The 22,478-nt window shown below is 37.7% G+C and overlaps 1 protein-coding gene and 1 non-coding gene across 2 annotated transcripts; both read right to left on the reverse strand.

Annotated features, from left to right (window-relative positions):
* Positions 1 to 7,411: 7,411 nt before the first annotated feature.
* Positions 7,412 to 9,780, reverse strand: LOC127117993 (protein LYK5). Its single transcript, XM_051048125.1, has one exon. The coding sequence runs from the start codon at positions 9,545 to 9,547 to the stop codon at positions 7,577 to 7,579; it is 1,971 nt and encodes a 656-aa protein (XP_050904082.1). The 5' UTR covers positions 9,548 to 9,780; the 3' UTR covers positions 7,412 to 7,576.
* A 4,248-nt stretch (positions 9,781 to 14,028) lies between these two features.
* On the reverse strand, positions 14,029 to 14,135 carry LOC127125177 (small nucleolar RNA R71). The gene has a single exon (XR_007804633.1). It is a non-coding gene; the product is annotated as a small nucleolar RNA R71 (small nucleolar RNA).
* Between the last annotated feature and the right edge of the window lie 8,343 nt (positions 14,136 to 22,478).

Raw genomic sequence — 22,478 nt, forward strand, 5'->3', positions numbered from 1 at the left:
ATATTTTTGTGCTTTTGGTTAGTAATCAAATAATAAAAGCAATAATATACAATACAAGCATGCTTGGTGGTCTCAAAACACTCAAACAAGTCCCAACCCTAGGGTTAAGGAGCCAATCATGCTATGATCCTTGAGGCAATGCACTTGTGCAATAACAAGATGCCATGAGGGATATTTGGGTCAAAATTAGGGTCTTACAGGTATGCATTTTTGAAGTTGGGGAAAATCACTTGTTCAATGGCATTGGTCCAAAATGACCTATAATGTCTCCTCATATCACATGCATATAAAAGTTGAATTTGATATTCCTCCAAACATAAAAGTTGAAGTAGACATCTTGAATTTGATTGTGCAACTTGGAAATATTTTATCTCATAAAAATTGAGCAAGTTATGGCCTTGGGAAGTTGACCTCCAAATTAGGGTTTAGACAAAATGACCTATAATCGTTCACCATAAAAAATGACTTTCCAAGCAAAACTAGCTCTTGACCTCAACATGAAAGTTGTTTGGAATGTCATTTTGAGTAACGTTTCTCTTGGAATCATTTTCATATGACAAAAATTGTAGGAGATAGGGTCTAGGGAACCCCTGTTTTGATCAAATGAATTCCTTTGGTCAACCACCTTGAACCAACTTGCTAGCTTGCCATTCTCTTGACTTTTGGGACTCATGGAGGATCATATATGCATAAGATGATGTAATTTTAAGTATCCCTTGAAATATTTGATCAATTGTTGAAGAAGTTACACAAGATACCCAAATGAATTAGGGTTTCCAAGGCAAACCAATTCCAAACTCTTGATGATATCTTGATCAAAATAACATGTAAAGATCATGGGGATTCATATATGATGCTTAGAGCCACAGTAAACCAATTCTTGATTGAACTCCTTGCATTGAGGGTCGTAAACCCTAGATGTGAGCTTGATAGATCAAAGGTGAGCACATGCTCTACCTACAAAAGAGTTAGATTATACAAAGACATATTTTTGGTATTTTGGTTAGTAAAAATGATAAAATACAAAGTATGATACAATCACATGATGCTTGGTGATCTCTCCCAATGCAAACCCAATGAATGAGGGGCAAGGAGGATGCCAAGGTGTGATCCCAATGCTAATGCATTTTTGAGATATCATGAGGGATCTTAGGGTCAAAATTGGGGTCTTACAATTGCCCTTATTTAAGGATGTTCTAACTGAGGAGATGAAGGTTAAAATCTTTGCATCGACTCAGTAGAATGGGCTTAAATAACAACATATAGAAACAAATTTTGGTCCCTATGAGACCTCATGATGCATATGATATGAATGTTAAAATAATCTTTGTGGAGAAATATCGCCACAAAGGAAATGAATCCAGAGAGACTAAAAGTCCACAGGAGTATAATGCATTCCATAAGGAAAACTCACTGGGGAGACAAAGACTCTAGGGAAAAAGGGTTGTGCGTAGGCCAGGCTACGTCTTAAAAACAACTAGGGGATTTGAGGGATTCTACGAAAAATAAATCAATGGAAAGAGTCAGCCGGGGAACAAGAGGAACACCTGCAGGGGAAATGGGTAAATTAGAACAAAGCTGAAATACTCGAACCAAACACCTGCAGGAAACAACGATTTTGCTAAGGAAATGCGCACTCAAACTCAACTGGGGGAAGAAAAGATCTTCAACACAGGAGGAGAAGAAAATCTATTATCCATTACCGGCTACTGGGTAAAGGGATAACGAAAATCTGACAGGGAGGACATCCGTTACCGGTTAGGGTAAACATATCAAGGATGACTCGTTGAAGGCAACCAGGAGGTGTATTCATTAATGGTTACTGGGTAAGAATAACTTGTTGGGAAAATCCAAAATAGGATTTACAACTACCGGTTACTGGGTAGAAGACCACAAAGAGAGAATATCCGTCACTGGTTAAAGTGAACATATCAAGGATAGACTCAAAAGGAAAGAAAATTTGTCACCGGTTAGGATGAACATATCAAGGATAGACTTACCTGGGGAAATCTAGGGAGGATAAGTCACCGGTTAAGATGAACATATCAAGGATAAAATATCTGAAAAAGTAGGAATTACATACATCGAATCCTGGATAGAATACCGAAAAGAGAATATCTGTCATCGGTTAGGATGAACATATCTAGGATAGACTTAGAGTGGGGAAATATGAATTACATATATCAGTTACTGGATAGAATACCAAAAAAGAGAGTATCTGTCATCGGTTAGGATGAACATATCAAGGATAAACTCTACAAAAAGGATAAAAGCCGAATTTACAACTACTGGTTACTGGGTAGAAGACCGCAAAGAGAAGGAAATATGTCACCGGTTAGGATGAACATATCAAGGATTAACTCTCTGGGGAGCAAAATAGGGATTACAACTACTGATTACTGGGTAGAATACCAAGAGGAGAGAATACCTGTCACCGGTTAGGATGAACATATCAAGGATAGACTCAAACAAGGGAAGAAAATATCTGTCATCGGTTAGGATGAACATATCAAGGATATACTTCCTGGGAGACGTAGAGACGAATCCGTTGGGGAAACAAGGTTACCTTTGTCGGGTATTGGGCAAACGTAACACACATATGAAGAATATTACCAGTTACTGGGTAATAGGTTCTCAGGGGACCAAAAGCTTCTATCTAGGTAAGATCTAGAAATAAAAGGTCAATCAAAGGACTCATCTCAATGAGGATATAACTCAGGGGGAATGGTTCCATCCAGATAATCAACTGGGGAGGAAATTGAAATAATGATCATCCACGAGGAAATAACTTAGTGGGGAAAGAGAAAGGTTAAAGTCTTTCTGCTTAATGGGCCGACACTCTACAATTGAAAGAGGAGAGACAAACCACATCTGCACGGGGAAAAAGTAAACCACCATAGCAGAGGATCAAAACGAATAATGAATCATAAAGTGCAACACTGCAATAATGAAATTATATGAGTGTATATGTATATGTATATGTATATGTATATGTATATGTATATGTATATGTATATGTATATATATATGTATATGTATATGTATATATGATGATTATGCTGACAAAATGATCACAAAGGATACAAGTGTCAATAATTTGAATCATCGATACAACCCCTAGTCAATCCTCACGGGAGGGAAACAACTGCTGGAGAAAAACAAACAAACGTCTTGAAGGCTCAATCATGGCTGGGTAAAGCACAAGGAGAGGATCTGCTGAGGAAACTGCTACAAACTCTATGGGGAATTTTAGGTCAACATCATATCAAATGGGAGGCAACCCTGCAGGGGACAAACACAATAGTTGCTCAAAATCAGAAGTAACTCTGACGATTTACGGGGAATTAAAATTCTGCCGAAGCTGTGCAAACTGCCGAAATAACACGCCTGCAACTCCAAGGGAGGCCAAAAAACTCGGCTGGGGAAACCAATAGAACTCGGCTACTGAAATGCTGCCGGGGTGAAATATGGATTACACCCACTGCTTGGGAAGAACCAATAATTCTCCATATTTTAGGGCTTACCACTTTTCAAACTGTTGTTGATATTCCTTTAAATGATATCGATTGCTTAAAATAATTGCTTTTATATATTTAAGAAAAATATGATTTAATTTAAAATTTAATTTCAAAATGATCATAATAAAATTTAAATCTATTTGGCTGAATTAAACAAGAGTAGAAACAATTGGATAAAAAGTTCAACTTTATTTTATGGAATAGTAGTCTGTAAATGACCAGACTCCATAGATCTTTACAAAAGTTGAAAAATGGTAATTTACATGGAAAAGGGCTACATTGAATACAATGATCACTAATCCTTCTACCAACTTTTGATGTTCATTGTGCTCTTGGCGACTTCATCGGGGATGGGGCATCAGAATTGACTGATTTGCTCAAGAATGTCTTAGGTCTGTAGGGAGAAGAATTATGATGTGCAATCTTGAAGTCTTTACAAAGAGCTTCCACCATATTGTTATTCAAGTTAGATCCATTATCAGTAATGATCTTACTTGGCACACCATAACGACATATAATATGATTCTTGATAAACCTTACAATAACTTGCTTGGTTACATTTGCATATGATGCCGCTTCAACCCACTTTATGAAGTAATCAATAGCCACCAAAATGAAACGATGTCCATTTGAAGCTTTGGGCTCAATCATGTCAATCATATCGATTCCCCACATGGAGAAGGGTCATGGGGAGGAAATGACATTCAACAGTGTCGGAGGAATATGAATCGTATCTGCATAAATTTGACACTTGTGGCATTTCTTCACAAACTTGCAATAGTCAGATTCCATTGTCATCCAATAGTAACATGCTCGCAATATCTTTCTTGCCATAGCATGTCCATTGGAATGAGTACCAAAGGAACCTTCATGGACTTTAGTCATCAATAAGTCTGCTTCGTGTCTATCCACGCATCTGAGCAGAACCATATCAAAGTTTCTCTTGTACAATACATCACCGTTCAGGTAGAAATTGTCAGCTAATCTTCTCAAAGTCTTCTTATCTTTCAAAGATGCCCCAGGCGGGTAAATCTAACTTTGGAGGAAACATTTGATATCAAAATACCACGGCTTGTCATCTTGGACCTCTTCAACAGCAAATACATGAGTTGCCCTATCAAGACGCATCACAGTCAGATTAGGAACTTCATTCCAAAACTTCACCATAATCATTGAAGCCAACGTTGCAAGAGCATCTGCCATCCGGTTTTCATCTCGAGGGATATGATGGAACTCAACCTTTGTAAATAAAGTTGAAATCCTCCTCGCATAATCCCTATATGGTATCAAACCGGGTTCACTTGTCTCTCATTCACCTTTGATCTGATTTACAACCAAAGCTGAATCTTCATAGACATCCAAATACTTGATTCTGAGATCAATGGTCTCTTCAAGCTCCATAATGCAAGCTTCATACTCAGCCATATTATTTGTACACTTGAAAGTCAATCTAGCTGTAAACGGGAAATGCGTGCCTTGAGGAGTAATGATTACTTCCCCAATGCCATTACCATACTGATTAATAGCTCCATCAAATACCATGCCCCAACGGGAACCAAGTTCTGACCCTTCTTCAAGCAATGGTTCATCACAATCTTTCATTTTTAGGTACAAGATCTCTTCATCAGGAAAATCAAATTGTACTGACTGGTAATCTTCAATTGGTTGGTGAGCCAAATGGTCAGCCAAGACACTACCTTTAATTGCTTTCTGAGATCAGTATTCAATATCATACTCTGATAACAACATCTACCAACGGGCAATTAGTTAAAGTCATGATTCACTAAAATAGTAAATCTTAAGAGACTAAAATTGTAACAACTAAGATAATATTCATCAAAATTATTAAAATTATAATAATAAATGTTTGATTAGTGGATCAATGAGTTTTTTGGGTTTGAGTTTGGTTTTACCCGAAACCCAAATTTTTATTGAGTTTTTTAATTTTTAAACCCATATTCGCCCAATTACCCGACCCAACCCATTTTTTGGATTTTTTTGAGTGGGTTTGACCGAGTTTTGTGGATTAACTCAACCCATGTACACCCCTACGTGTAAGTAAAAGAAATCGATTTGGGTTTCCTAAAAAGACCATCATTACCTGCATTAAATGTTACTAATGCCTTCTCACTAAGCCCTCAAGCTTTCATAATTGACTGACATTTCGACGTCTTAAATCAATCAAGTGGAACTCGGCGTCTTACACTAAAGATCGTTTATCCAAAAACATCTAGCAAAGAATGGCGACTCACCCTGAATTAAAGAGCTTACTTTAATACAAGGATGGGTCTCTCCATTAAAAAGGAGGTTGCCTCCAGCTGAAGGATTCACCCCTAATAGGGGACTCGCCTTCCATTAAAAATGTCGTCTTTAGTTGAGGGACTTACCCCTAGTCGAAGGACTTGCCTTCCATTAAAAAGGTCACTTTCAGCTGAGGGACTCGTCTTCCATTAAAAGGATTGGGCCCTATACCACGAGATAGAACCTGAGATAGTCCTTACAACACTTCATCTTTTTTACAAGCCCTCGTGCTTGAGGGACACTGTAGTGTTATATTTACGGAACTCCAAAATTGGGGAGACTCCGGGGTTTTCGCCCAGTAAGGCAACGCTTGGGTGCTACTGTCATAAGGGATGGGGGGTCGCCATTGGGATTGATGATGTTTGTGATATCATTACATGCTCATTATTAATATGAGAAGGAGTTAAACCATGACTCCCTATAAAATAGGTAGTCAAAAGTCTCTCCTAGTCAAGAGGAAGTAGATATTGCCTCTAGGGATTTCCTAAACCCTAGACTCAAAGGCCTCTATAAATACATTTTCCCTAAACGGGAGAAAGGATGAGGCATATCATAACTCACATGGTTCATTCATACATTAAAGCATCACGCTCACATACAAAGTTTCTCACCTCACGTGAGCATGTCCTCAAAACCATCGCAACACCTAACCATTCTAATTCGTTATATACATAATAAGGCCTCTGAGTATCCCCTACACTTGTAGGAATACCATGCACACTTATACTTTTTGACAAGTACAAAGTTATAAATGACTATTGTTTAATTTAAAATTTTCAATTTTTAATTAATGTAATGACAGAGGAAGCATTTTCTATTATTATACTCAGTATTTCATGCTAATTCATTATTTTGACTTTTTAACTTTTGTCATGTTGTCATACCATATTATGAGAACTTAATATTTTTTTCATAAAATTTAATATAAATGACCAATTTGACTAAGAGAATGATTTTTGAGATACTAAATATGAACGTTTATTAATTAAATAACTAAATAAAACCTTAAATTAAATCTAGAGACTTCCTAACTAATCAATCTTTAATTTAAAGAGAGGAAGTTACTAATCTTAGATGACAAATAAAATAAAATTATTTGAAGTCCAACAGAATTATACTCCCTCCTCGTTAGATTATCTTTTATAGAGATCTTATTCTTGGTAAGCTTCCATGTGAATAAAGATATTCTTAGTACATTGATTTTGTTTCAAACGATCTCCCGGATCAGTTTAGGATCAATCTGGTCTGGTGTTTCAGAATGTTATATCCACCTTTCACCAAATAACCATTATCATGATAGAGTCCACTTTCAGCAGTCAAAGACATTTTCTTGCAAAATAATGTTAACCAGCAAAGAACAAAACTTTGCCACCTACTCCTCCTCACATGTGAAAAGCCTCATTTACCACCTCCAAACACTATGCTACATCCACCCTTAATACATAAACATATAGAGATATTGAAACATATTTGGTGAGTACTAGACGACCCTCTATAAATAGGTTAGAGTTTATATGTTCGATGAGTTATTTATCCGCATAAAATAATTCTTGTTTATGTATTCCACAATTAGAAACTATTATCCATGTTACTATATTTAAAGACCGTTTTCTAGGATTTTATTTTCTCTTTTTATAATATAGTAAAACAATCACCAATGCACTTCATAACATACAAAAGAGGCTAACCTAAAACTCTGCATATAGCAAGATTAAATCTATCTAAAACACTTATTCAATGGCATTAAAAATCACTAACTATCTGCTATCAGAAACTTGGCTAACAGATCTAGACGATGGATCCCAGTCTAATGTAGAGGATTGAATCTTAGACAGAACCATGAAAACCTCTGAAACATTTGGTCTTGAGTTTAGATCACGAGCAACACATCTTTTGGCAATCTCAGCCATTGAATATGCAAGATCCAAAGGGTATTCATCTCTCAAATTTGGATCCATGAAACCTCTAAGCTTCTCCCTATCATTTTCCCCTTCAAGAACCTCATTCACAGTTGAAGATAAAAGCTGATCTCTCAACAAACCATTATTCTTGTCACCACCAACAACTTCTCTTCCAGTAAGAAGCTCCAAAATCACAACACCAAATGCAAAAACATCCATCTTTGGTGTAATCAAACCATTCTCAATATATTCAGGAGCCATGTAACCTTGAGTTCCTATTACATGTCTAGTTAATTGAAACCCTTCATTATCTTCATTCTCCATAACTCTAGCCAACCCAAAATTTGAAACTTTACCTCTAAATTTCCCGTCCAAAAGAATATTACCACTTTGCAAATTCTTATGAACATGAGGTGGATTAGCATAATTATGAAGGTAATTAAGTGCATCAGCAACATCATGAGCAATCTGAACTCTCTGAAACCAACTCAAACACGTAGAATTCAAATTCTCATGACTCTTACTCTTGTTCTTGTTCTCAGAGTGAAGCCAATCATCGAGAGAGTTATTCTGAGCAAACTCATAAACAAGATAAGTGTTACCTTTGTAGACACAAAAGCCAGACAACCTTATAATATTGGCATGGTTAATCCTCTTCAAAATGTTTATCTCAGAAGAAACATCACCTTTCAGAATCTTAACAGCAGCAGCATCACCTTTAAACGAAGCTCTATAAACAGAACCTTTAATCTTATTCTCTTCACTGAAAAACATGGTTGCATTTTGTAAATCTTGAAACTTGTACTGAGTCAACGAGTCAACGGCATAACGAATCCCCTCCGAAGAAAGAGACCAAGATTGAGTTGTGGAGGTTGTATCTGAAATCTTCTTGTTGTCGGAATCTGAGAAAGGTTTACCCACGGGTGGTGGTAGTTCCGGTTGCCGCCGCTGCCGCTTATAGAAACAGTGGGAAAACAGAGCAAGAACCACTAAAAGCAAAACAACAACCCCAACCGCAACACCAACGATGACCCATTTCTTAGAAGAAGAAGAACCACTGTCCCCCGGATTCGCCGGCGGCGGCGGCGGAGACTCCGGCGGTGAAGCTTGTTTGACAATATTTCTCGGTGGTTCGTTTTTGAGAGGGACTAAAAGAGGTGTGAAGTAGAAAATAAAAGCAGTAGGAGAAAGCTTGTTAGCTTCAATAACGGTTTGTGGATCGGCACCGAAAATATCAGCGATTGAAGAAACTGATTCATCTTTAGAGACCAAGTAGGTGAGAAGATACTTGATTCCTTGATCTCTCTGTTTTTTGGTGGGACAAGCACATCTGAGAGGAACGGTTATGTTGAGACCAACAACGAGGTTTTTAATACCGTAAGGATTCTGAGCGATAAGAGCTTGACACGTGGTGAGAGCTTGGTAGGTGAGATTTGCGACGGCGAAGTAGGATTCACCGACGGTTTTCATAGTGTAGGTAGAGTTATGTTGGTAGTATTTGTTGTTGCCGGAACAGGAACAGTTAACGGGGACGGTTAGGATTGTGCCGGTGGGGATGGTTTGGAGGGTGGAGATGTTGTTGGATTGGGAGATGAGGGAAGGTGAAGCGTTGAGGAGATTGGAAATGGAAGAGAGAGTGTTGTATGGGGGGTTTGATATGAAGGTGAGGTAAGATTGACATGAATTGACGCTGTTGCAAATGTTGCCTGATGTTGAGTTGTATGTGTTATCACAATCTAGTTGTTTGTTGTTAACGTATTCTTGTTGGGAGATTGTGTTTGAGATGAGGGAAAAGATGGTTAGTGTTATTAACGTTGGCCATGTCATGGTGAGGTTGAAGTTCTTGGGTGGTTTAGAAGCAGCATAGGTAGGGATTTAAATTGGTTGATTTGTTGTTTATGTTATTGTTGGCGTAAGATATGGGAATGGGACAGTGATTGAGGCTAGCGAGTCAAAGACGTTTGGGATTTTATTATCTTCTTTGTGTTGGTTGAAATAGCAATAGCTAATAGATATGAACATTTGACTTTAACTTGGAGAAAACTTTTTTTGAATCCATTAGATGGAGTAGTTTGCTTACAACTAACAATTTATAAACTTATGAGTAATTTTGTCCTTTTCTTAATTTTAGAGATCAATTCATATACACATTTAATGACCAAGTTAATAATTATTGTTTTTTAAATATAATAACTTTTAATTTACTCCACTCACATTCATGGCTCAGAATAACTAATTAGTTCAGTATTGAATTGTTCTAGTTTGACTTTAAATAGAACAGAAAAAAGACCGACTCGGTCAATTGAGGGGGACGTCTCACACAATATAAAAGATGTTGGGCATGTGATTATTTATAAAAGTAGGGAAATGAGAGCTACATACACACATATATAAGCATTTGTTTAAGTCATTTTTATAAATCAACACTTCTTTATTTGTAATAAATAAAGAATAACCGTACAAACTGATATTAGATAAATTATGTTGTTTTTTTAGAAATTGTATATTGATTTTATAATTATTTTATTTTTTATTTTTTTTAATATAAATTTTTTATTTATGAATTTCATCTCTAAGATTCTAAGATACAAGTTAGCATTACATTTCTTTATTTAATCAATTATAAATTTGTATAGTTAATTATTTATAAATTATATTTTCATCTATTGTTATTAACATTGATTATCGAAGAATTACGCAATTGTGATTGTATTTCGTGTTTGATTGAACTTAATGAATGAATCATTCAGCTAAGATCAATAAAAGGTATTTACCTCAATTGTTTAGCTATTTAAGTATTATCTCATTAAATGATTAACACAGAAAAATCCTAAACATTAATGAGGATATGAATCATCTTATACTAGTTACCAATATTAAATATAAAAATTTCAAATGTTACGTGTTAAACTTATTTACTTTATTAATTTAGATTCAAATTCTATATATATTATGCAAAAGATAGACATATCCTAGCGTTTGTAATTATGAGAGGCAATTTAAGATGAGAGGTTAAATTAGATTTGTCGAATATTTGACGTTTTTGTGCTAAGTTTCTAACTTGTTACACTTGTCTGAAGCAATAATGATTATGATACGCATTAAAAAGATTAATGCATAATTTTTAAAGTGCAGAAAATAAATGACACAAGAATTTCTATTAGTTCTTCTTACCAACTTAAGGGTATGTCTAGTTCCTCTATTTCCGTATAGCATTTTCAACTATGTTTATATTTTTGTACACTTCTTCACCAATACCTCTATACAACTTTCTAACAGATACATATAAAAAAGAACACTACTTTCTATTTTACAACCACTTATCATAACAACCTTGATGACTATATAACATACACAACTTTGTGAATGAATTTGAAGAAGTTTTGTTGTTGGCTTGAAATTCCAAGTTAACACATGTAATATTGAACTTCTCTTTCTTGAATATCAATTCAAACTATATGTATCTTGAGTGCTTAGAATTTTAATGATACTTTTTAAGATATGTGAAACATGCAAAGTTTCAAAATTTTGAAATATGGATGAACACTTTAAATGAAAGTTTGAATTATGTTAAAATTGAAATGGAGAAGATATACATTTGTTTTTTTAGTGTATGATGTCTTATATACACCTTTAACAAATTTCATGAGTGAATGCATAAGTTTTAAAAGGTTCAATGAAGCTTTGCCATTCAAAATAATGTCTTTGATTGATGAAAAATTGCCTTGTTTCACGTGGTAATTGATTATCATAGGAGATAATCGATTACCACAAGCCCAATGTTAAAATATTTGAAATTTCAAAAACTGATAATTGATTATCACAATCTAGTAATCGATTATCACAATTTTTGAGGGCATAAAAGCATCAAATTTGCAGCTTAACTTCAATGATTTTCATGCAATTTTTTTTAGAAGTTTGTAAATGAAGATTGAGAGATGTTTTGAGTATCTAAGGTAATATATAGTGATTCATAATTAGTACCTTAAAAACATGCTAATCATTCCAAATATTTTCTTGATTTCCACTGATCATCTTCATGATAACGCGAAAGTACATCGTATATTTGCTTTGATTTACATTCAAAAATCGTACCATTTTCATTTATATTCTGATTATTCCGTAAGTGTTCGAGTTATTTTTGCAGGTATTTCAATTCACATGCTTAAATGAGAAAAGTATAGAAAAGGAAGGAAAAGAAGAAGAAACAGAAGAGAAACAACAGAAAAACCAGAAAGGATGAATTTTGTGCAGGTGACGACCGTCACAAGCCTCGTCACGACAGTTACGCCCTGGTTGTGACGAACTTCACAGGCCCACCACGACCGTCACAAGGCCAAAAGCAGCGTAATGAATTGTTCAACAGAAGTGATCCACACGCCCTATTTTTCGCTCCTCAACCCACTTTCCCGTGAATATCTCACTCAACCAAGTCACCCTTATTTCTCTCAACTATGAAGACCAAATGGAGACTATAAAAGGTTGGAAGTTGGAAACCTACGGGCACGCTTGATTTTCCTCCCTGAAGCCAACTTTCAAGATCTTTCTCTGCATTTATTTTCCACAGCAATTTTATTTTCTATTATTTTTCTTCAGCAACATTATTTTCTTTTACCGCAATTTGTTTACCGTTCCGTTCAGAGCTTTGATTTTTCCCTTTCCTTTTCGTTTTTCATTTAGCCAAAAGCAGTAGTTTCCTACACTGGGAAACTACTGCAATTCATTTAATTTAGTTTAAGTAATTGTTTCGAAGAAGCAGAATCCTACCGACCTGTGGAGGACTGCTCAAGTACTTCAAGATTCGGCATATTCGATTAATCAAAGTTCCAGGTTTTTATTCAATTATTATTATTATTATTGCTTTATTATTTAATCATGTTTGCCTTATTGTTGGTCTGTTTATGTCCATCTGTGTTTGCGTTATTTAACATGTCCGGCTAAACTATCGATATCGGTATGTAAACAATTTAATTAGACGGGATTTAATAATAATCGGTGTAAACATCTTTTCTCAAATAATCGTTTTGGATGTGGTTTTTAATTTAAATTTAATTAACTTTGTCACGAGAGTGAGAAGCTATTTAATATGGTTTTGCCACGAGAGTGAGAAATTAACTAAGGTGAGAACCGACAATCGCGAGAGCGTGAGGATCGAACTGGATAGTAAAAACTAGGCATTGATTTTAAAAACAGCGAGAGCACTTTAAAAGCAATTAGAACTTATTTATTTTCAAAAAGTATTTTTAACTTCAAATGGGACAGCGAGAGCGTACATTCTGACTTAAAAGTATAGTCTGAGTCAACAATCACGAGAGTGTGAGATAAAGCCTTTTAAATGAGTATTTTCTACTAAAAGATATTTGGTAATTAAAATATACACCGGTGACTTATCGAAACCCTGACGATTAATGTGTTGCATACTGATATCCCTCTATTAATATTTTCTTAAAAACTTAACTTCCTTTAGATTTAATTTTTGTTCAACCAAACCTCTAAAAATCATCTCCTTAGCTAAACACAGTAACATCGATAGCATTAGTTTGACCATCGGTCCCTGTGGGTTCGATATCTTTTAAAACTAAAATAACTAGACTGTGCACTTGCAGTCAAGTACCCGATAGACTATATTTTATATACAGTCACGAGACATATCAAGTTTTTGGCGCCGTTGTCGGGGACCTGATTTAGTCAAATAGTGTGATTTTTTCATTGCGCAGTATAGACTAAGGTAAAAACTGATTTCCTTTCCCTTATTTCCCGGTTGTATGTCAAGTACTCGCTCACAAGGCGAAAACTTAGCACCACCAATCGTAGAATTAGAGAGTTTCTTATATTTAAGACGCCGAATACTAGAGTACCAACGAAGGTACAATATTCCCGATATCTTCTTTCCTACTACTGAACCAGTTGAAAAACCAACCATGGTTACAGTAGAACCACAAAATTGTCGTCTTAAGTTCTACGCTACCCCGTCCCAACAAGAACCTCACAACAGCATTGTTGCCCCTGCTATCAATCGAAACGACTTCGAGTTGAAACCCTCTTTATTATCAGTTGTCCAACAACATCAATTTGTTGGAAATCCTACAGACGATCCTAATGAACATTTGACCAAGTTTGTGCAGTACACAGACATTGTGAAGGCGAATGGTGTATCTCAAGATGCAATAAGACTACGCCTTTTTCCTTTCTCTCTAAGAGACAGAGCTTGGGCTTGGTTGCAATCCTTGCCATCCAACTCAGTCACTACATGGGAAGAACTGAAGAACGTTTTCTTAGCCCGATATTTTCCGCCAAGCAAAACTGCTATGCTGAGAGCTCAAATCAATGGATTTCGACAAAAAGATGCAGAATCTCTCTACGACACGTGGGAGAGATACAAAGACGTGATGAGGATATGTCCACATCATGGTCTCGAAGACTGGGTGATCATTCACACATTTTACAATGGGCTTCTATATAACACAAGACTGACAGTAGACGCTGCCGCGGGCGGTGCACTAATGGACAAGCCATACAGCGAAGCCTATCAACTCATTGAAAACATGTCCCAAAACCATTGCCAATGAGGAGGTGAAAGAACTCCAGTAGAAAAGTCCCAAAACAAAAAGTGGAATGTACGAAATCAGTAGCCTTGACCATGTCCATGCAAAGGTAGATGCCCTTGTTCAAAAGTTAGACAACTTGACCATACCACCCGCAACCATCGTGGCTGCCGTGACTCCAAACTGTGAGTTATGTGGAATTCCTGGACACACTGCACCAGAATGTCAGATGTTAGTAGGAGTCTCCACTGATCAAGTAAATTACGCACAAGGAAATCCTTATTTGAATACCTATAACCCAGGTTGGGAAAACCATCCTAACTTTTCGTATAAGAACAACAACACCCTGTATGCACCTGGCAAAGCACCCGTTGTTCCACCTGGATATCAAAATCCATCTAATAATGCTCCTAACATGCCTAAGAAGTCCAAACTTGAACTAATGATAGAAAGCTTCATAGCTACCCAAGCTCAAACAAACAAAGACTTCTTGAACCAAAACATACATACTAGTGAGCAACTTAAACAATTAGCGAGCAAAGTAGACGCCTTAGCCACCCACAACAAAATGCTTGAAACACAGATTTCACAAGTGGCTCAACAACAAGCATCTACTACTGCTCCCGCTGGCACATTTCCTGGACGGCCACAACCTAATCCAAAAGGACATGCAAATGCCGTTATATTAAGAAGTGGAAAAGAACTAGACGGACCCGTAGATCCAAGACTCCAAAATCCTGCCATGTACCAAAAACCTGACAAAACAACAACTGAGAAGGTAAGTGAATCAAAGGAGAAGGAAGATAATACCCAAGAGGCCGAAGAGAAAGAAAAACCTTATATGCCTCCACCACCTTATAAACCACCCATTCTGTATCCTCAAAGACTCGCAAATTCTAAAACTGCAGGGTAATTTAAGAAATTTGTTGAACTTCTGAAGCAACTGAATATTACAATTCCCTTTACAGAATCCATCACACAAATGCCCTCATATGACAAGTTTCTTAAAGAGATCCTATCCAATAAGAAAAAGATCGAGGGTAATGAAACAGTTATACTTATTGCTGAGTGTAGCGCAATAATCCAAAACAACATGCCTCCTAAACTAAAAGACCCAGGTAGTTTCTCCATACCCTGTGTCATTGGAAAGTTCGTCATAGACAAAGCTCTATGCGACTTAGGAGCCAGCATTAGTGTAATGCCCTTAACCATCTGTAAAAGGCACAACATGGGAGAACTAAGGCAATTAAAAACATCTTTAATCACCGCACCTATCATGCAACCACCTGACTGGAGATTACCATTCGAAATCATGTGTGATACGAGTGACTATGTCGTAGGCGCAGTGCTAGGACAAAGAAAGGATAAAAAAAACTTCATGTGATCTACTACGCAAGTAGAACATTAGATCCTGCCCAAATGAACCACGCCACCACTGAAAAGGAACTTCTAGCCGTTGTGTTCGCTTTAGACAAATTTCGTTCTTACTTAATAGGAGCGAAAATCATCATCTATACTGATCACGTTGCTATTAGATATTTGATAAGTAAGAAGGATGCCAAACCAAGACTCTTAAGATGGATCCTACTCTTACAAGAATTTGACTTAGAAATAAAAGATAGGAAGGGTACTGAGAATGTAGTAGCAGACCACTTATCACGAATCGAAGGGAATAAGCCTGAACGAATTCCAATCAATGATGATTTCCCTTACGAACGACTTATAGCCCAAATGGAAAGCGACATGTATGAACTAACCTTAAATGATACCGAAATAGAAGAATCCGTGGAAGAAATTCATGCGAATATAACTCTGCCATGGTATGTTGATTTTGTCAACTACCTAGTTGTTGGAGCACTTCCACCGGACCTATCATACCAACAAAAGAAGAAATTATTTCATGATCTAAAACAGTACTACTGGGATGAACCTCTGTTTTTCAAGAGAGGTACCGACGGTATTTTCCATCGATGTGTTCCTGAGGATGAAATAGACGATATAATCTCTCATTACCATTCTGCTCCCTATGGTGGGCACGCAAGCACTTCAAAAACTTGTTCTAAGATCTTACAATCTGACCTCTTTTGGCCTACTCTATGGAAAGATGTCCATAATGTGGTTATAAATTGCGACCGGTGCCAACGCACTGTGTAACACCCAGAATATTGTTAGATTAATTTAAATATTATTTTAATATGATTAATTGAAGGTAAAATGAATTATTAAATAACATTGGGAATTATTATTATTATTATAGATGTTATTTATTTTAATAATAATTAAATAAACAAAATAAATGGAATATGAAGAGTGGAAGGGTAAAAGTGGAAATGGATAAAAGAGGCCAAGGTGAGAACTCAGGGTGTTTTTCACGTATTTTGCCTCAGAGTCAGAGAAAGGGAGAAACGCTGAAGAGAAAGAGAAGGAAGAGGAAAAGGCCAAAGATTGCTCAGAACTTCCTTCAATCCAAAGAGGTAAGGGGTCTGAACCTTATTAAATGATAATATGCGAGCAAATTCATGATATATGTTGGATTGTTGATGGATTTTGGGGATTTTAGGGAGATTGGGAAAGTTTAGGGTTTTGATGGAAAATCACGTTGGATGAAACTGTGTTTAGGCTGTAATTAAATATGTGTTTGGGTTAGTTGTGAATTTCCGAACGTATAGCTTTTTACGGAAGTTGAATCGGAGGTCCGGAAGTCCTCCAACGGCGGAAAATGCGGAGAACTCTGCATTCTGCCTTGTGTTAGCGCAGGAACTGCTGTTTTGTCTGCGTTAACCGGTTAACCCAGGGCGTTAACCGGTTAACACTGTTATATTTTGTGAAAATGTGCTGTTTTGCCTGCGTTAACCGGTTAACCCAGGGCGTTAACCGGTTAACACTGTTGCGTTTTGCCAGAAAATGTATTTTTCCTGCGTTAACCGGTTAACCCAGGGCGTTAACCGGTTAACACTGTTGCAGTGTGGAAAAATTGTTAATTTTTATGTTGTGAACACAATTGGTGAGTGGCCTATTGTAGTTAATTATGACGAGTAATGTTGTTGAGTTGTATGTCATGCTATTAATGATGATGATAACATGACTATATGATGCTGTTGTTGCTATGTTGATTATGATGCATGTTTGGTGTGCATGCATTCATGAAAGGCCGATGCCTAGTGATGAACGGACTGAGTTCCAATGATGTTGTTGACTCCGGGCTTGTTGAGAGGCTTGGTTCCTTGCGGGGAACTCGGATTCTATGGTGATGAATCTGGGAGTGGTGATCCTGTAGTTGGTCACAAAATGGGTATACCGAGTCGTGTTGAGTCATGCATGGGTGTGTGCATTGCATTTGATACGTTGTTTTGTTGATGTTCATGAGTATGTTGATTATGATGATTATTATGAGCTGTGTTGGCATATGTGAAATATATTTATGTTTATAATTCTGTCGTTATATTATTATTTAATAATGTAATTCTCACCCCTTCTGCATGTGTTTATGTTCATCTATGATGAGCAATGTGCAGATAAAGAGGAGTAGCCATTGTTGAGGTTTGAAGAATAAGTGTAGAGTTATTCTACAGAATCGAGTCAAATGCTCTGGTCATGTGACACCGGGGTTATGGGATTCGATAGATAATTGGTTATTATTTACGTTGTTTATGATGACTAATATGTTGAGATGCTTTGTTGAGATAATGTTGAAACATTATTATGAATTGTTATATGATGAATGATAATATTTGTGTTGTTGTCCGCTGCGAAGTTTTAATAAAATAAATAATATGTTTTATGTTGTGATGCGATAAGTGTTATGTTGTAAGAAATGTAAACTCTTCTACATGTTGTACTCTGATAATCTATTTAAATATGTCGTTGGGTAGAAGGGTGTTACATTAGTGGTATCAGAGCATGGTCAGTCCAGTCGAGTCATAATGTGATGTTTTCCCTGTTGGTCGATTAGTGTAAATGACACTGTCGATATTTAACGGTTGTGGTTGTGTTGTGCAGAGTATGGCTGGAGAAAATGACCGTGCGATTGCTGAGGCTTTGGCTGCTATAGCGCAGGCTATGCAGGCGCAGCAGAATCCGCCGGTCGACGAGTTTAAGAATTTGGGAAGGTTTCTGAAGAATAACCCTCCTACATTCAAAGGGCGCTATGATCCAGATGGTGCTCAGATTTGGCTGAGGGAAATTGAGAAGATTTTCCGGGTGATGACGTGTACTGAAGCACAGAAGGTGCAGTTTGGTACGCATATGTTATCTGAAGAGGCTGAAAACTGGTGGGATAACACTCGCCAGAGAATTGAAGTACCAGGTGCTGAGATGACTTGGGAAAGGTTCAAGACGGTCTTTCTGGAGAAATATTTTCCTGCTGATGTGCAATGTAAGAAGGAGATGGAATTTCTAGAACTGAAGCAGGGTAACATGTCTGTTGCTGATTACGCTTCGAAGTTTGAGGAGCTGGTGCAGTATTGTCCTCATTATAATGATGCTGATGCTGAGGAATCCAAGTGTGTCAAGTTTGAGAACGGGTTGCGTCCCGAGATCAAACAAGGCATTGGTTACCAGGAGATTCGTAGGTTTCCTACACTGGTTAATAAGTGCAGGATATTTGATGAAGATAGCAAGGCTAGGACTGCTCATTACAAGAGTCTGAGTGAGAAGAAGAATAAGGATCGTGGTAGTCCTTATGCATCTCCGAATGGTAAAGGTAAGCAGAAAGTGGTATATGAGAAGAAGCCAAGTGGGGGAGGATCTCCCATAGCTGGTAAATGTTTCAAGTGTGGCGAGCCAGGCCACCGTGCTGATAGCTGTACCAAGAAAGTGCTGAGATGTTTCCGATGCGGTCAGGCTGGTCATAGAGTTACTGAATGTAAGGATGCTGGTCCGACATGTTTTAATTGTGGCGAGAAAGGCCATATCAGTTCGCAGTGCTCGAAACCGAAGAAGGCGGCTACTGCAGCTCATACTACTGGTAGGGTGTTTGCTCTGAGTGGGGCTGAAGCTCCTAAAGAAGATAATCTGATTAAAGGTACTTGCTTGATTAATAATGTTGAATTGCTTGCTATTGTTGACACTGGTGCTACTCATTCGTTTATTTCGTATGAGTGTGCGACCAGGATTGGTGTGATTATGTCGTCCCTAGGCGGAAGTATGGTGATAGATACTCCTGCTAATGGTTCTGTGAAGACTTCCGTTGTCTGTCGAGGTTGTCATTTGACGATCTTTGAGAGGGAGTTCGTGGTTGATTTGGTGTGCTTACCCTTGCACCAAATTGATATTATTCTGGGAATGAATTGGCTAGAATTCTATGGCGTGTTTATCAACTGCTATAGGAAGACGGTGCGGTTTTCTGAAGTTGGTGAGAATGATGAGGCAAGATTTCTATCTGCTAGGCAGGTGGGGGATTTTGTGAAAGATGAAGCTCAGATATTCGCTTTATTTGCGTCTCTGCAAGCGGATAAGAAAGTGGTGAGTGTAGATTTGCCTGTTGTTTGTGAATTTCAGGATGTGTTTCCGGAGGATGTAAGTGATTTACCTCCAGAACGTGAAGTCGAATTTGCCATTGACTTAGTACCAGGTACGAGTCCAGTGTCGATGTCTCCTTATAGAATGTCGGCAACTGAATTAGTTGAATTGAAGAAGCAACTTGAAGAATTGCTTGAGAAGAAGTTTGTGCGTCCAAGTGTTTCTCCTTGGGGTGCACCAGTATTGTTAGTGAAGAAGAAAGAAGGTACGATGAGGTTGTGTGTCGATTATCGGCAGTTGAATAAGGTGACTATCAAGAATCGGTATCCATTGCCGAGGATTGATGATTTGATGGACCAGTTGGTTGGAGCTCATGTTTTCAGTAAGATTGATTTGCGGTCGGGTTATCATCAGATCCGAGTGAAGTCAGATGATATTGCGAAGACTGCTTTCCGTACGAGGTATGGTCATTATGAATACACTGTGATGCCGTTCGGTGTGTCTAATGCTCCAGGTGTGTTTATGGAATATATGAATCGTATATTTCATCCGTACCTTGATAATTTTGTTGTGGTGTTCATAGATGATATATTGATATATTCTAAGACGGAAGAAGAGCATGCAGGACATCTGAGAATTGTTTTGCAGGTGTTAAGAGAAAAGAAATTATATGCAAAGTTATCTAAATGTGAGTTCTGGTTGAAGGAAGTGAGTTTCCTTGGCCATGTGATTTCGAGTGGTGGGATTTCTGTTGATCCTGCTAAAGTTGATGCTGTATTACAGTGGGAGACTCCGAAGTCTGCTACTGAGATACGCAGTTTTCTGGGGTTAGCTGGTTATTATCGCAGATTTATTGAGGGCTTCTCTAAGTTGGCATTGCCGTTGACGCAGTTGACTAAGAAGGGTCAAGTGTATGTGTGGGATGCAGCTTGTGAAGCGAGTTTTGTTGAGTTGAAGAGGCGGTTGACCAGTGCTCCAGTGTTGATCTTGCCTAATCCTGGTGAGTCCTTCGTTGTTTATTGTGATGCTTCTTTGATGGGTCTTGGTGGTGTTTTGATGCAGAATGGTAAAGTTGTAGCTTATGCTTCTAGACAGTTGAAAGTTCATGAGAGGAATTATCCTACGCATGATCTAGAACTTGCAGCTGTTGTATTTGTGTTGAAAATGTGGAGGCATTATCTGTATGGTTCCAGATTCGAAGTGTTCAGTGATCACAAGAGTCTGAAGTATCTGTTTGATCAGAAAGAGTTAAATATGAGGCAGAGAAGGTGGTTAGAATTACTGAAGGATTTTGACTTTGAATTGAGTTATCATCCCGGTAAGGCTAATGTAGTTGCAGATGCGCTGAGTAGAAAGTCTCTACATATGTCTATGATGATGGTTCGGGAGCTTGAGTTAATTGAACAGTTCCGTGATATGAGTTTGGGTTGTGAAGTTTCCGCTGATAGGGTAAAGTTGGGTATGCTGAAGTTGACTAGTGGAATTCTGGAAGATATTCGGAATGGTCAGCAAGTTGATGTCGCTCTAGTTGATCATATTACTATGGTTAACCAGGGTAATGGTGGTAATTTTGAGATTGATGAGAATGGCATCCTGCGATTTAAAGGTAGAGTTTGTGTTCCTGAGGTGTCTGAATTGAAAAAGAGTATTCTTGAAGAGGGCCATAGGAGTGGATTGAGTATCCATCCAGGTGCAACTAAAATGTATCAAGATTTGAAGAAGTTGTTTTGGTGGGCTGGTATGAAAAGAGATGTTGCTAAGTTTGTGTATGCCTGTTTGACTTGTCAGAAGTCAAAGATTGAACATCAGAAACCGGCAGGTACGATGCAACCTTTGAAGATTCCTGAATGGAAGTGGGATAGCATTTCCATGGATTTTGTGACGGGATTGCCGAGGACGGTGAAAGGTAATGATTCTATTTGGGTGATTGTGGATCAATTGACTAAGTCGGCGCATTTCTTGCCGATGAAGATTAATCACTCTTTAGAGAAGTTGGCAGAGTTGTATATTGAGGAGATAGTGAGGCTGCATGGTATTCCATCCAGTATTGTGTCTGATAGAGATCCCAGATTTACTTCTAGATTTTGGGAAAGTTTACAGAAAGCATTGGGGACTAAGTTGAGGTTGAGTTCAGCTTATCATCCTCAGACTGATGGTCAGACTGAAAGAACTATCCAATCCTTGGAGGATTTGTTGAGAGCTTGTGTGTTGGAGCAGAGTGGTTCTTGGGATAGTTATTTGCCGTTGGTGGAGTTTACTTATAATAATAGTTTTCATGCTAGTATCGGTATGGCTCCATATGAAGCATTGTATGGTAGGAGGTGTAGAACTCCATTGTGTTGGTATGAATCAGGTGAGAGTGTTGTACTCGGACCTGAGATTGTGCAGCAGACGACTGAAAGGGTTAAGATGATTCAGGAGAAGATGAAGATTTCTCAGAGTCGTCAGAAGAGTTATCATGATAAGAGGAGAAAGGCACTTGAGTTCCAAGAGGGAGATCATGTGTTCTTGAGAGTTACTCCGACGACAGGTGTGGGTAGAGCTTTGAAGTCTAAAAAGCTTACTCCGAGGTTTGTGGGTCCGTATCAGATTTTGAAGAGGGTTGGGGAAGTGGCGTATCGGATAGCTTTACCGCCGTCGCTTTCTAATCTGCATGATGTGTTTCATGTATCTCAGTTGAGAAAATATATTGCGGATCCTTCGCATGTTGTTCAGTTGGATGATATCCAGGTGAGGGATAATTTGACCGTTGA

Source organism: Lathyrus oleraceus, chromosome 2, assembly GCF_024323335.1.
Source record: "Lathyrus oleraceus cultivar Zhongwan6 chromosome 2, CAAS_Psat_ZW6_1.0, whole genome shotgun sequence".
Taxonomy (NCBI): Eukaryota; Viridiplantae; Streptophyta; class Magnoliopsida; order Fabales; family Fabaceae; genus Lathyrus; species Lathyrus oleraceus.

What these genes read in the sequence shown, in the direction of transcription:
- LOC127117993 (XM_051048125.1), bottom strand. Translation starts at nt 9,547, where the DNA reads ATGACATGGCCAACGTTAATAACACTAACCATCTTTTCCCTCATCTCA.